This window comes from Cynoglossus semilaevis, chromosome 15, assembly GCF_000523025.1.
Source record: "Cynoglossus semilaevis isolate Cse_v1.0 chromosome 15, Cse_v1.0, whole genome shotgun sequence".
NCBI lineage: Eukaryota > Metazoa > Chordata > Actinopteri > Pleuronectiformes > Cynoglossidae > Cynoglossus > Cynoglossus semilaevis.
In genome coordinates this window covers 1,449,422-1,462,698 of record NC_024321.1, presented here as the reverse complement: position 1 = coordinate 1,462,698, position 13,277 = coordinate 1,449,422, and the positions used below count along the sequence as shown (strand labels likewise).

At 39.9% G+C, this 13,277-nt stretch overlaps 2 protein-coding genes and 1 long non-coding RNA gene across 6 annotated transcripts in view; 2 read left to right on the top strand and 1 right to left on the bottom strand.

The window, feature by feature from the left end:
• The first annotated feature begins 738 nt into the window (after positions 1–738).
• On the top strand, positions 739–2,072 carry LOC112488157 (uncharacterized). 2 transcript variants are annotated; one of them, XR_003051946.1, is made up of 2 exons: positions 739–1,046; positions 1,166–2,072. It is a non-coding gene; the product is annotated as an uncharacterized LOC112488157 (long non-coding RNA). The 2 variants fall into 2 exon arrangements; XR_003051947.1 differs by having other exon boundaries at positions 1,163–2,072.
• A 1,704-nt stretch (positions 2,073–3,776) lies between these two features.
• Positions 3,777–7,899, bottom strand: taf7 (TAF7 RNA polymerase II, TATA box binding protein (TBP)-associated factor). The gene is made up of 12 exons (XM_025063092.1): positions 7,620–7,899; positions 6,864–6,940; positions 6,679–6,757; positions 6,406–6,539; positions 6,187–6,307; positions 5,859–5,917; positions 5,662–5,734; positions 5,189–5,302; positions 4,827–5,021; positions 4,598–4,710; positions 4,455–4,514; positions 3,777–4,092 (listed from the first exon to the last, which is right to left on the bottom strand). Exons 1-12 carry the CDS (start codon positions 7,636–7,638, stop codon positions 4,048–4,050), a joined length of 1,089 nt encoding a protein of 362 aa, XP_024918860.1. The 5' UTR covers positions 7,639–7,899; the 3' UTR covers positions 3,777–4,047.
• A 67-nt stretch (positions 7,900–7,966) lies between these two features.
• The window catches only part of tctn1 (tectonic family member 1), a 6,361-nt gene continuing 1,050 nt past the window's right edge, over positions 7,967–13,277 (top strand). The window contains exons 1-13 of one of the 3 annotated variants that reach the window (XM_025063090.1): positions 7,967–8,438; positions 8,716–8,833; positions 9,114–9,247; positions 9,560–9,711; positions 9,805–9,907; positions 10,241–10,353; positions 10,487–10,507; positions 11,273–11,407; positions 11,530–11,655; positions 11,734–11,822; positions 12,227–12,364; positions 12,451–12,604; positions 13,021–13,215. In XM_025063090.1, coding sequence (XP_024918858.1) covers positions 8,165–8,438; positions 8,716–8,833; positions 9,114–9,247; positions 9,560–9,711; positions 9,805–9,907; positions 10,241–10,353; positions 10,487–10,507; positions 11,273–11,407; positions 11,530–11,655; positions 11,734–11,822; positions 12,227–12,364; positions 12,451–12,604; positions 13,021–13,185 — 1,722 coding nt within the window. In that variant the 5' untranslated portion in view covers positions 7,967–8,164 and the 3' untranslated portion in view covers positions 13,186–13,215. Of the gene's footprint in view, positions 8,439–8,715; positions 8,834–9,113; positions 9,248–9,559; positions 9,712–9,804; positions 9,908–10,240; positions 10,354–10,486; positions 10,508–11,272; positions 11,408–11,529; positions 11,656–11,733; positions 11,823–12,226; positions 12,365–12,450; positions 12,605–13,020; positions 13,248–13,277 lie in introns of all 3 variants that reach the window. The other 2 variants (XR_003051944.1, XM_017039588.2) reach the window with 2 other exon arrangements.

The window sequence follows — 13,277 nt, the reverse complement described above, 5'->3', positions numbered from 1 at the left end:
CTTCACATTGTGGTGTGTTTTTCTTTCTTAGGTTTTCACGTGGTTTTAATTGATTATGGCATTTTGTGTACTTTGTAGACTTTCAAAAAAAATAAATTTAGCTGTTGTGCTTGAATTGTCTCTTTCAAAAAATTTAAATATACCTGCTTCTGTTTTTCTCAGTCAGCTGAACAGTTAGGCTCAACAGCACCCAGTACCCTCCCTCCCCAGCCAAGAACCCTCTCAAGCCCGCTTAATGAATAATAATTCTTAGGGATCGACTCTTGATGCTCCTGATAGTCCATCATTTCAGGACCCTCGACAGATCCCATCAACCCGGGTAAAGTGGCAACAGCTTGTTCATCAAAACTATGGTGTCTTGATCACTGTGCCTAAATCAGTTTGCTTGAATTTGGATCTCTTATATGAAATCATCTTAGTCATTTGACAGGATAGTCGGCGTGACACAAGAAGAGGAATTCCAGGATGGGAGGCAGTTGATGACCTGGCAGGATACCTTCTCGGTCTCAACCGGACAATAACAGCATTGTCCATCTCCGAGATATCGGAGATATTACCAGTCACTGAAATTTGTGTTTTGTAATGTAATTATAATATAAATCTTGTCATCTATTTGCAGACTGTTCATGATTCACGGCCAGGCTGTCCAAAGACCAGACACGAACAGGATTTCTGGATGTGTGGCTCTGAGGCTGTTCAGAGAACACAGGGAAACCAGGAATAGGACGAAGGGATTGCACTCCTGTCAGGATCCTTTTGACCAGTCACTGAAATTTGTGTTTTGTAATGTAATTACAATATAAATCTTGTCATCTATTTGCAGACTGTTCATGATTCACGGCCAGGCTGTCCAAAGACCAGACACGAACAGGATTTCTGGATGTGTGGCTCTGAGGCTGTTCAGAGAACACAGGGAAACCAGGAATAGGACGAAGGACAACAGAAGAAAAACCTTTGGCATTCCCCAGTCTGTTGTCACTGTTGACTTTTCCCCATTAAAAACAGTCCTGGAGGACTGCAGGGACATCATGGAAAAAATAGATCTGGTGCTGGTGACAATCAATAACACTACAGTGTTACTAATTAATATTCTATAAATATTCAAAATGCAAAGAATTGTGGCTAAGACAACAATGTCTCCTGATTTACTTTTTTCCCTCAGCAGGTGCTTGTGGCTACGGATTTCCTCCTAGAAGCCAGGGAACAACCAACCGAGCCTGTTCATCACAAGCATGCCCTTATGGAGTTCCAGGAACCTGAGAATCTTGAGGGTCAGTCAGTATTCCGCCAGAGTCGCGGTGCCAGAGGTCCTTCTGCACATGCGGACCCTGGGCCGCTGCAGAGGACTGGACAGGAAGGTGTAACAGCTAGTTACACTCAGTAACCTACCTCCACACCCTTTTTATTCTCAGGGTTGGTTAAATGCACACATTTAAAATGTCAAGGACCTACTATGACTATAACTGTACTTTTACTATTTATTATTATTTATTACTATTTATTATTATTGTTTGTATTTTGTATGTTGACTGTAGCTGGATTGTTGATTGACTAATCATTGAAATCATTGTTTTGCTACTGCCCGCCTGCCCGTCCTGGGTGAGGATCCCCTCCTCTGTCTTTCACCCTGAGGTTTCTCCCTTTTGTTTTCCCTATTAGGGTTTTGTTGGGAGTTGTTCCTCAGCCGTTGCGAGGGTCTATAAGGGCAGGGGGTGTTTACCACTGTTGCACTTTATTGCTATTTAACTGTTTGAAACATTGTTACTCACATTGAGTGTTGACTGAAGCTTGACTGTTGACTGACTGACTGACTCAAATTGTGTCTTTGGATGAAAAGAGACTGCTAAATGTATTGTAAAATGTAAATATGTAAATGTAAGGCATTTGTATTTCTGTGTATTTGTATATATGTACGAATGTATATAGTTTTATAAGTCCATTGTACAGTTTGTAGTAGTAGTAGTAGTGGGCTGTATGCACATTTTTTTGTATTGTTAAAAATGTTCTTGTGTGGAGATTGTGCACTAAAAGCTGATTTTGCACTAAAAGCCTTTTACATGGAACTTTGTAAACATTGTAGCCTGCTTTGTTTATTATTGTGTATTTAGCGTTGTGTTTAGGTGTTGCAGGAATAACATAAGTCAAACACTGTATACATAGTGATGAATAGTGATCTCACTGTCAACTCAGAGGGATTATGGCAGTGGAATATTTACAGTGACTCTATATCAGACTTTAAAACCTTGTCCAAACATGTCAAATGAAACTATAGTCAGTATTTCAGAATAATTCAAACTCAAATATTGGTGGGAAATCTGAGTTTGAATTTATTCTGATCCAAATCTCCGCCCATCATTCCTCCCTGTGATTATTTCCAGGACAAAATGAATTAAGTGAATAAATATAAAAATGAGCCAAATGAGCCGGTCTTTTGAATGGCTCTTTTGAAATGAACAGATCCCAAAGATCCGGCTCCCTCCAGAGAGCCATTAATCCCATCTCTAAAACGTTTCCATTTCAAATGCTGAGGAAACAGCTAAAGCACTCGAGTTAATGAAAGACGCAACGAACATCATGTCGGAGGACTCCACACCCACACTGTCAGTGATCCGCCTCCTTGCATGCACCACCCTTGTTATGTGATTTGTATATTACATAAAATAACAATGTTATTTTTTTAAAACAAGAAAAACCCAGTTTCATTGTTGTTGTTTTTTTTAAATGAGCACCTTTACGGCGGGGAGGAGAAAAAGGCAGCTAGCCTGAGCTTTTATTTAGGCAAGCATATTTATGTTTCTATATCTTAAACCTATTCTTGTATTCACTGAGAATTAGGACTGAAAACGTTTTATTTTGCAAAAAAAAAATCACACAAATTTTGTGTGATTTGTGTACAATTATATTTTTGTAGCTTTCTGGGAGAAAAGGGACGTCATTTTTTTTTTTTATAATATGCAATGTTATTCATGTAACAGTATATAACTACTGTTTCAGTTTTACTCTATTCTACCTATCAAATTTAATGAAACCTAACTCACAATGTCGTCGCACCAGAACTCCGCCACCTCTCCAATCCTCATGGACATCAGCAGCGTCTCCCAAACTTCCAACTTGAACATTTTCCCCACAAAGATTTCAGCGGGTTGGCCGACTTGTCGACTGTCATCAATCACTGTTCGCTCAAAGTCATCCAGGAGAGTCTGGAAATGAAACACTAGCTATGGCCGCACAATATTCCAGTCAGAAATACGTTTAACTATGATTTATGATTAGACAATTGGACTGGGGAAAAACCTGGAGATTTAATCCTATAAAAAATATTTTTTTCCTAGCTGACACACAGAGAGTTGCATGATGAATTAAACTACCTTTGTTCCAGGTGGAAAATGAGGAAGAGTTCCTCGGCCTCCAGCCAGGATCTTCTTCTTGACTCCTGGATGTTTGAGCAGATATGTCTCCTCCATGCTCAGGTGAAAAGATGAAGATTCTATAAGGTTTGTCTTCTCCACCCTCTGCAGAATCTTTTCTTGTCTTGTCTGTTGCTCTGTGACAGATGGCAGGATTACAGGATTTGGCGATGACTACCTTAATCTGAGGAGCTAATCTCTCACCTGCTCCTGTGATTGGCGTTTCCTCTGCGAGACAAGGCCAGGAGATTGGAGATCACCGACATCATCTTCACAGTCACATGATGCGGCGAAGTTCAGTTCATTGCTAAAATCCTAATAATAATACACTCTAATTTCTGATAAAAAATGAAACGAAAACTGCAAACGTTTTTTACAAAAGGTGAGAGGTTTTTTGTTTATTTGGTTGATGAGCTGATCTGATGAAGATGAATTTGTCAACATCAGTGAAAGGACACGCAACTGTTTAAACATTTCACTTTGCTTTTGAATTACTTACATTTAGTAATAAAGAAAACAACTAACAAAATGATTCACCTATGAAAACAAAAAAAATCTAATGAGAAGAAATACAAAGGAAATGGACAATAACAACAGCGACGACGTGCTTTGAACGTGACGCCACTACGGCCTCTCGTGGTCACTTCTCGATCAGCGAGTCCAGCTGCTCTTGCAGAGATGCCAACTGTTGAAATAAAAAAAAAAAATTAAGTTAATGAATGAGTTAAAATTTTAGAATTTTAATTTTTGAATTTTCCTCAGTTTTTTATAGATTAAAAATATAATCCACTGGATTATAAATGAACATAATCTACTGGATTAGGAATGACCTTCACTGGGAGTAAGTCAAATGATGATTTAAAAGGAAGCAAATTCAATTCAAATTCATGAATTAAGAAAAAAAACATAACAGTAAAATAATAATTTATAAACAATTATTATAAATATGATACATTGTCAACAATATACATTACATTAAAAGAATATATACTCTATATTTACTGTATGTATGTATATATATGTATACTAAAATAAAAAGCTTTTCACCTGCTCCATTTCACGTTCTTCCTGTTGGATGATCTCATTTAACAACGCCTGGAACCGGTTCTATGAAAGAACAGGAACAAAGTTCTAGAAGATTCTAGAAGAAAGTTCTGAAACCAGACCTGAAACCTGTTTTCCCAGTTTACCTTCAGAGCCTGATTCTCCACCTTCATAATTAGCTCCTCCTGCTGTTTCTTTCTTGCCCGCGTGTCCTGCAGTTTGGTCTTAACGTTGTTGATCTGAACCTGATACTCCATCACTGAGGGAGACATTCACACAGTAACAAAGACTTAAAATACTGACTGAGACGGCACATTCCGCAACCACAGCTTTTCGGTTCGCGTTTTCGCGAACACTTCTGCAAACCGAACTCACCTATCTGGCTGTTCCCGTCGCTCTCGTGTTGAGCAGAATCTGACTGGTTGAGTTTGTCCTGCAGCTGTTGGACCAGATCGTCCTCCGTGTCCATGATGTTGAGGTCCTCATCCTCGTGTCGGTCTCCATCGTCCTCCTCGTCTTCACTGGAGCTGCTGAGATCATTGAAGATCTCCCTCAGCTCGTCGCGCTGTGCTGCAATTTCAGATTGGAAACAGTGGGGAGTTTCAATGACTTTCAGTGGCGGAAAGAAAGAAGTACTTTGCTGCTGAATGATAGATGTAAGAGAACAGATGGACCACCTTGGTTTGTCCCACTATTGTTCTACCGTACAAAATGAACAAAGTACATCTGTAACAAACCTAAGGAACCGTGACCCATCTTGTGCCCCGAGGTTCCAGGTGAGGAGTCTTGGTTTCCCAAGGATCCGTGTTGATCCGTTTCCTTGGACTCATCTTCTGCGATGATCTCCCATCCTTGAAGGTCATGGGGTTAAGGAATTCAATTCTTGTTGGAATTATTAAAAGTGTGTAATATGATAAAAAGATAATCTTAAAAAATGCACCTCAACACGTAATATATTTCGCCTGGACATCATCTTAAAAGATGTACCTCAACACGTAATATATTTCGCCTGGATGTGAGATTAAATTAACCAGTAAGAAATTGTTTCTTTTTGAAACTGAAATAATATAATTTACTTAAATTGAGGATTTTTAAAAAATGTTTTACCAAAGCAAATCACAAAAATGTGAACTTAGAAACTAAGAGCTAACAAAAGCGACGACAATCCTGGTGCCACAAACCGTGCCGTAAACTTTGATGTAAAGGATACGAACGCTGACAGCCTCAGCATCTGTGCTCAGCAAACGTTTCACCTCCTTCTCCACATCTGGGGACTCTATGTACTACAGGAGAGTAAGGAGGAGGGAGGGAGCAGGACAAAAGGTGAAAGCTCATGAGACGAGATGTTGGACGAGGAAGAAGTCACGACATTGATAAAGCATCCTAGAAAAAAAAAAAAATCCAAACCTTCTTTTTTGCTGTCTTTCGAAATCTTCTCTTGCGCGTGTTCTTCAAAGGACATGTAACTGACCGACAAAAACATCCGCATAAATAAAGACACTACGAGACATATTTTAATAATAGTTAAGGTGTTAAAATCCACTCATCAGTCGCAGGCCACAAAGCAACTGTGACCCATCATAACAAACTGAACTAACTGTAATTTAACATATTTCTAATAGTTAAGGTGTTAAAATCCACTCACTGCAGTGGATCACTGGATTAGCCGTTTAAATCTTTACCTGCGAAACAACCTCATCCAAGTTTCACTCTGGTTCTAGGTTTGATCACTTACTGCCGTGGTTCCAGACGAACTTCTTGTCCTTGTCTTTGTCCTTTTTCTTGCTCTTTGGGTCTGTGCCAGTTGGCTCCTCTAAAGGAGGGTAAAGGTCCCCATCGAGCGAGCACACCAGCATCTAAACCATCAACAACAACAACAACAACAACAACTTATTTTTCCCTCCATTCACTTAAACAAACTAGGAAAAACACGAGAACGGTGACTGAACTCCACCTGACAGACGTCAGCAGTTTTGTAAAATGTCTTCTTGTCCACAGTTTTCAGAGACTCGATCATACAGGGCAGGTCCACCAGCTTACAGGCCAATGGTACGCGGTCCACACGAACAATACCATGACGGCCATCAGCTACGAACCAAAGAAAAAGTCAATAGCAGTCAATAACTGCTTCACTTGCAAATATTTAACTACAACATAAACTTCAGCACATAAAGTAACCCACACTATGAAATCTAAATGCCACCATTTTACAGAATATGCATCTTACGGTGCAGCTCAATGGTGAGTCTGTCCTTCATGTTCATGCTGCTAGACTGAGCGATCCTCCTCACTGTGGACGCATATTCCTGCAAATGAAATTAATTTAGCACGAGTGAAACAGCCTTTAGGTTCTAACACTGATGCCCGTAATGCACAGTTAAGAATAGATACTGTATATCTATAGAAACTCACCGAGGGTAGCCGGAGGACAAACTGGCTCTCCAATTCGTAAGGAGCATCCTCCTTATTCTTGGAGCCGACCTTTCCAACTAGAATAACAAAACATCATGAACAAAGTATTACACTTAACCTGAAGGTGTGAGTGATTCGTGATAAAGTGGTTATCCTTTTTTTTTTAAAGTTTTATCATGGTTAAAGATATGAAAATTTAATATTCTATTTAAAAAATGACAAAACGTAATTTATATTGACATTGTCGGATTTCTAAGCTTTGAAATTTATGAAATGACAAAATACGGATGAAGTGATGACAACAGACTATTAAGGTTTGTGTTTGTCATGTTGTGTCCATGTATTTCTGCTTAAAAACTTAAAAATTTTCAATAATCAAATACGTTTTGGTAATTGAAGTATCTTCGTCTGATCTGAGCCTTTGTATTAACAAAAGAAAAAGAAAAAGAATGCCAATGAAAAACAATTCCTGACACATACTGGTCCACAACGTTTTTGACTAAATAGAAGCTAATTCCTGTCAGGAGTTGGTTCTGACCTTTAATAAATACGCATTTTCTGTTATTATACAAAAGTATGTTGTTCGAAAATTAAATATTTAGATTCATTTTATAAATAGATTGCGAAATGAAAACAAACGATATATCTATGTTTAAACAAAGGATATGTAATTTAAAAATACCGACTGACAGTTTGTGTATACTTTAGCATTTGCGTTAGCATTAGCAATAGCACAATAATAACATTACTACTCACCTTTAATTTTTGTAGTCATCCTGTGTTTCTGTCGCTGCACGAATGAATTCGAGATAGTAAAATTCTACATAAATGATAACACAAGAATAAATGTGATTCTGTATTCAAACGTTCTTTTCATGTTACAGAGAAGACATCTTTAGCAAGAGTAGGCCTCAGTCTCACTTCTCTCGTCGCCTTATTGGCAGATCTGTACGCCGTGTGTTGCAACACTACCACCTACTGGCTTTATTTTAAACTTTTAGACTTCAGCTTGACAAGATGTCGACTGGGAAATCTAGACCCCCTCGTGGGTCATTTGGTCCCGGGCTGCACAGAAATAAAAAAAACATATTATTAAGGAAGAAAAATATCAAATAAATATTTTACTCTTCGTAACTTAAACATGGGTCATGCTATGTCGGCTGCGTTAACAGGACACCCGATTTCATCCAGTGTATTCTGATCCAGAACACTAGATGGCACTAAAGATTTTTTTAGGCGTAGCAAGAACGTAAATGAGAAGGAAAAAAAAAGAGGAGAACCATAGCAACTGTTAAACAAACATGGCGACCAGAGAAACTGCTCCCTGGTTTTTATTAATATGTGCGTTATTGTCTTTCAGTATTGTGAATGCGGATGGAAACCAAACAGACCCGAATTTCAATGTAACGTCCGGTGACCAGAATGTCACAGATAACTTTACGGACACTAATACAGCGACACCCGACTATACAGTACCGACTACAATTGCAGGAAATTCTGAGGAGCCCGTCCAACCAACGGCAGGAGACTTACCGCTCCCTGTGTCCGGTCAACTCCTCACACCTGTGACTGACGGTGAGATGCTCCTATTCATAGTTCATCCATCCATTATCTACTGGGTCAACGGGCAGAGGCGGGGGTAATTAGTAGTTTACATCACGTTAAATAAAAAGACTTTATAGCAAGACCATAATATTTACTGCAACATGTTTACAAATGTTACAAAGAGAGTAGTAGCCTCGGTTGTTTTTAAAAAAATGATTTACAATGTTATTTAAATTTCCTATTAAATATTTCTATTCTATTCTATTCGGGGACGTTCTCTAACTTCTAGCTTCGTGTTGTGTGTTAGTTGGCAGGTTGTGTCCCTGTGATGTGCAAGGCAGTGCGTGTGACATAAACTGCTGCTGTGATGAGGACTGTGGAGAGGAAGTGGCTTTGTTCACCAGCTGCACAGTGCAAACCGTCAGGTTAGTTGCCGGTGCTGATTGACATGGTAGGCTGAGAACCGATAAGTGGCTTGTTGTGATACAATCAGCTAGAGATACATCATCTGCCATTTTTTTCATGAACAATAATAATAGTTTTGTGTGACTGTGTTACACAAAACTACATATACAGTATTAATGACCAGATTTGAATTAAGCTTTACTATCAAGACATTTAAATAGACCGCATTAGTACTAGAATTGCATGTCCTCAATGCTGGGTTTTGTTCTGTATAAGCACTCCACATCCTTTGTGTTACAGTGGAAACAAGCAGCTGTGCAGCTCCGCTGTCGCATCTTATTCTTTGGCCACAACCGTAGATGGACACTCAGAGGTACAGTCGTCTGTCAGGAAGGAGACCAGTAACAATGTGTTCTGCATTCAGTCCCAAAACCGTAAGTTACGGGCGTCACGTCAATAATCAAATTGTATTGTACATACATATATAAAGGTTATATATGTATAAAGGAAAAAAGCTAAAATGCTTTTATCATTTTCTACACCATCTATTGGGGAAACATGGGTATTGCAGGGAAAAGGCAGAAGTATAATGATAATAGAAATCATTTATATCATTTAAAAAAGTTTGGCGGGCCGGATTAAAAAGCTGAACATATACCATCAAAATCCAGAGAGGTCTATTATTTGTCTGTTAAACCTTTCCACCTTCCCTATATCTGCATTTGTTTATATGTGTCTTCATACAGGTTTCGATGGATTGTCTCACCCCTCACCAGCTCTTCCAACTGACAGCAACTTTGATTCACTATTTCAAAAATTTACTAGCTTTGCTTTTGGCTCAGAGGTAAACAGTGGCCAAATGGCTACTGATATGCTACATGAATCAAACGGATACCAGGTACCTTTGGTATTTCTAAATATCTTTATTTATTATTATGTTGTTTTTCTTAATTATTAAAAGGACTTTGTTTTTTTTTTTTGTTTGTTTCAGTTTGGCGATCAAATGGAGACAGCAGGGCAAAGTGGAGAACGAAAGATGTTCACGCTGCCAGCTCCCGGTGTCACGACTGAATGTGTAGAAGCCAGTCCTGCAGGTAGCTACTATTCGTACTGTAGTTTTGGAGTGAACAAACGCGAGGTCCGCAGCCCAATTTTTGGCCCACCAAGTCATTTTTTTTGTGTCCCACGTTGAAGCTTAAAAAGCATTCAATTGCCCTATAATAAAGTCTGCGCTGCTACAGAGCGACCACAGTGGTCCCTCGTCTGTCACAGTCGTTTTTATATTATTTACGTTTCTGTTAACCCTTTACGAACCCTTCAGAAGGCATTATGAATTATGGCAAAAAAAAAACGTAACGAACCTTTCACAAATCTTGTTCACCTGTACGTACGTTTTTTTTTCATCATATGACTTTTGGCCTGGACAGCTTTTTTAAAAGACGAGAGGCGAGTGTGTTCCAGGCGTGTGGTCATGGAGCAAGACTGCGAGTCCATGGCTGCCCTTAACATGGACACGTACAGTAACATCCAGCTGTTTTCTGTAAGTTGTCTCTGCGCTCTTCTGCACTTACGCACAGTCACCAGCAACAATTTTGTCACTATTTTGGCAATTCCGTAAGATTTAAAGTCATGTACGAAACCTTAACTATTTTTCTTTTTTTTTTACTTTGCAGGGTAAAAATAAAGACGCAGCAGTAAGTATTAAGTTAGTAATCAATAGTTAATAAGAAGAAGCAATTCTATGTATAAATAAAATATACGGGATACAGTATATTTTATATATGCAGTTTCAAAAACCCGCCAAGTCGTGACTCCGCGAAAGATAAACCGCGAAATAGCGAGGGGCTACTATATAATTTCACATTTGTTATTTTCACACTGACAGCCGCTAGAGGGCACTCTAGGCTTGTGTGCCGGTATCTGCTACTCCTGTACCACTGAAAATGTACATGTTCGTTTATTTTCACAATTATTTCATATTTTCTACGTTAATTATGTATTTTAATATATAAGTCCCACCTGAGTATAAGTCGCGATAAGTCTTTTTCTTCCTTGTCTCTCGTGCTTGTTGACTGTTGCTTCTATTGAGCTTCTACCTAAACAAAAAATGAAGCAAGAACCTGACTTTTTTTTTTTTTTTTTGCAATCCGGAGGACACATGAACACGCGTGTCTGCTTGCAACTTCACACTCGAAGTTTGAGGTTAAATGCCGCAACGTGAAAACAGGAAAGACGAGAATTTAGCAAACGGACCACGATTCTCACAAAGAATGAAGTAAAACGGTCACCTTTCACAAGGGTAATGAGTAACCACTTGTCGACTGAAATGATTGAAATGATTCTGAATCTCCTCTTCAACCAGATGATGTATCGACGTGTGGCGTACATGAATTAGCTTGGTAGTGTAAATGGGAACCGTGCAAAAACTCCTTAAAAAGTCGGCGTGTGTGTCACTGCAGGTGGTTCCAGCGGTACGAGCTGCAGTCATAGTTGAGTCCGTTAGTGGGACTCAGACTGAGTCGGAAATGAGTCAAGGAGAAAGTCTGAGTCCGGTTCTCTTGAACGCAGACACGTGTGCAAACGTGGTGCTGAAGGTGAGCCGTCGGTCCAAAGACAACCGTACATTTAACGTGTAAAAAACATTACGTCTGTAATTCATTTTTTAAATCTTTTGTTTGATCATTTACTACATTTACATTTTTGTTTGCCTTCGCAGGCTGAGTATTTGATCAAATACAGTTCAGCCGGTGAGATAAGGAGCGTCGCCGTGTCTTTAGTGCTGGGATTTGTCCAAGAGTCGTCACTGCCCCTGAAACAGGAGTTTCATATTTCTTATATCCAGGTAAAGAAGGGAATGGAAAGAATCAGTTAAAATATAAACAAAAAAAAATGTCAAATGTTTGTTGGTTCTGTCAAACAGCAGGACGTGTTGCCAGATGTTGTCCGGTTCAGTGGAAATCCAGGTTATGTGGTTGGACTGCCCCTTGTGTCTGGATCGAAAACATCAGAATATCCTTTTTTTTTTTTTTTTTTTGCACAGTACTCCTAAAGACATTATTAACGTTTGTTGTTTTAATCGCTCAAAGTAATGTAAGTAAAGCAATGTCCTATCTCATTGTTTCCCAAAGACTGGGTCGCGACCCTCGGGTGGGTCGCTTTGAACCCTGTGTCTTTGACAATAATGCGACTAATTTATGGATTTTTACGGGCTAACGAAGTTCATACCGCTAGCGATCAATGACTTTTCTGGTAGGCTACTGTGTGTTACGCTAGTAGCGCATGTCTGTCTGTGAATGGCTGCGTGCGTGGAGCGCAAAAAGAGACATCGGTAGCGAAAGTTGAGAGCAGTTGTCGATCGATCGATTGATCAATCCATCCATTCTGAGAAATGATTTGTCCTTAGCCATTTTCACTGGAATTGTCAGAAGCGTGAACCCTAGAGAAACGCTGTCTCTTCTGGCCACCGCCGAGGACCAGGACTGCCTGAGAGGACCGCATCGACGTTCCCCCATCCTGTTCGGTCAAGATGCTGTGTCCGGCTGTGTATTAAGGCATCAAACCTCAACGCACCAATCACTGTGTTTTTGGGGGGGGGGGGGGGGAATATGGGATGCTGACTTGTCACGTTCTTCCGCAGACTTGCGGATGTGTCAAACTGCTCACTGGTCTCCCAGCAGCTCCTGGATATATTAAGAGGTCCAAACTACCCGGAATATCTGGCTTCCTTTGGAAACTCACCTCAGAACAATCCACTGGACTGGGTGCAACTGAAAAATGGTTTCAGTCCTGGGGTAAGAAAACGGTAGACTGTATGGATCAGGCGTGGGCAAACGTTTTGACCCACGGGCCACAATGGGTCCGAAAATGTGACTGGCGGGCCGGGTCAGGAGCACATAGATGGAGCGTAAAGACAAATGACATGTAACAAAGTTTAAAATGCTAAAATGCTTTTAGCCTTTTCTACGCCATCTATTGGGGAAATGCAGACATTGCAGGGAAAAACGCAGAAGTATAATGAAAATCAAAAAATTGGACAAGTTTGGCAGGGCCGGAATAAAAAGTCAAACAGGCCGCATCTGGTCCCCGGGCCGTAGTTTGGCCATGCCTGGTGTAGATGTAACTACTCCGTAATGTATAAATAATGTTTCTGCAATATATTATAACATATATAAGGTACAAATGTTGTTCATCGCTCTGTTGTCTGCAGGATGCACAGAGCTGTACGATCCCCATGTCACTTCATTTCGAAATTGAATGGATCAAATACGGATCCCTGGTGAACCCCCAATCTCAGATTGTGAGCGTCAGAGAAATCATACAAGGCAACACGAGCAGCTTGGTGAGACTCAGCTTTATTGCAAACGAGAAATGAGTAATAAAAATAGAGGCGTAAATCTCGTGTTTTTTGTATACTATTCAACTCTCTTATTGCTTGTTCCCCCCCCCCCCCCACCCCCTCACATC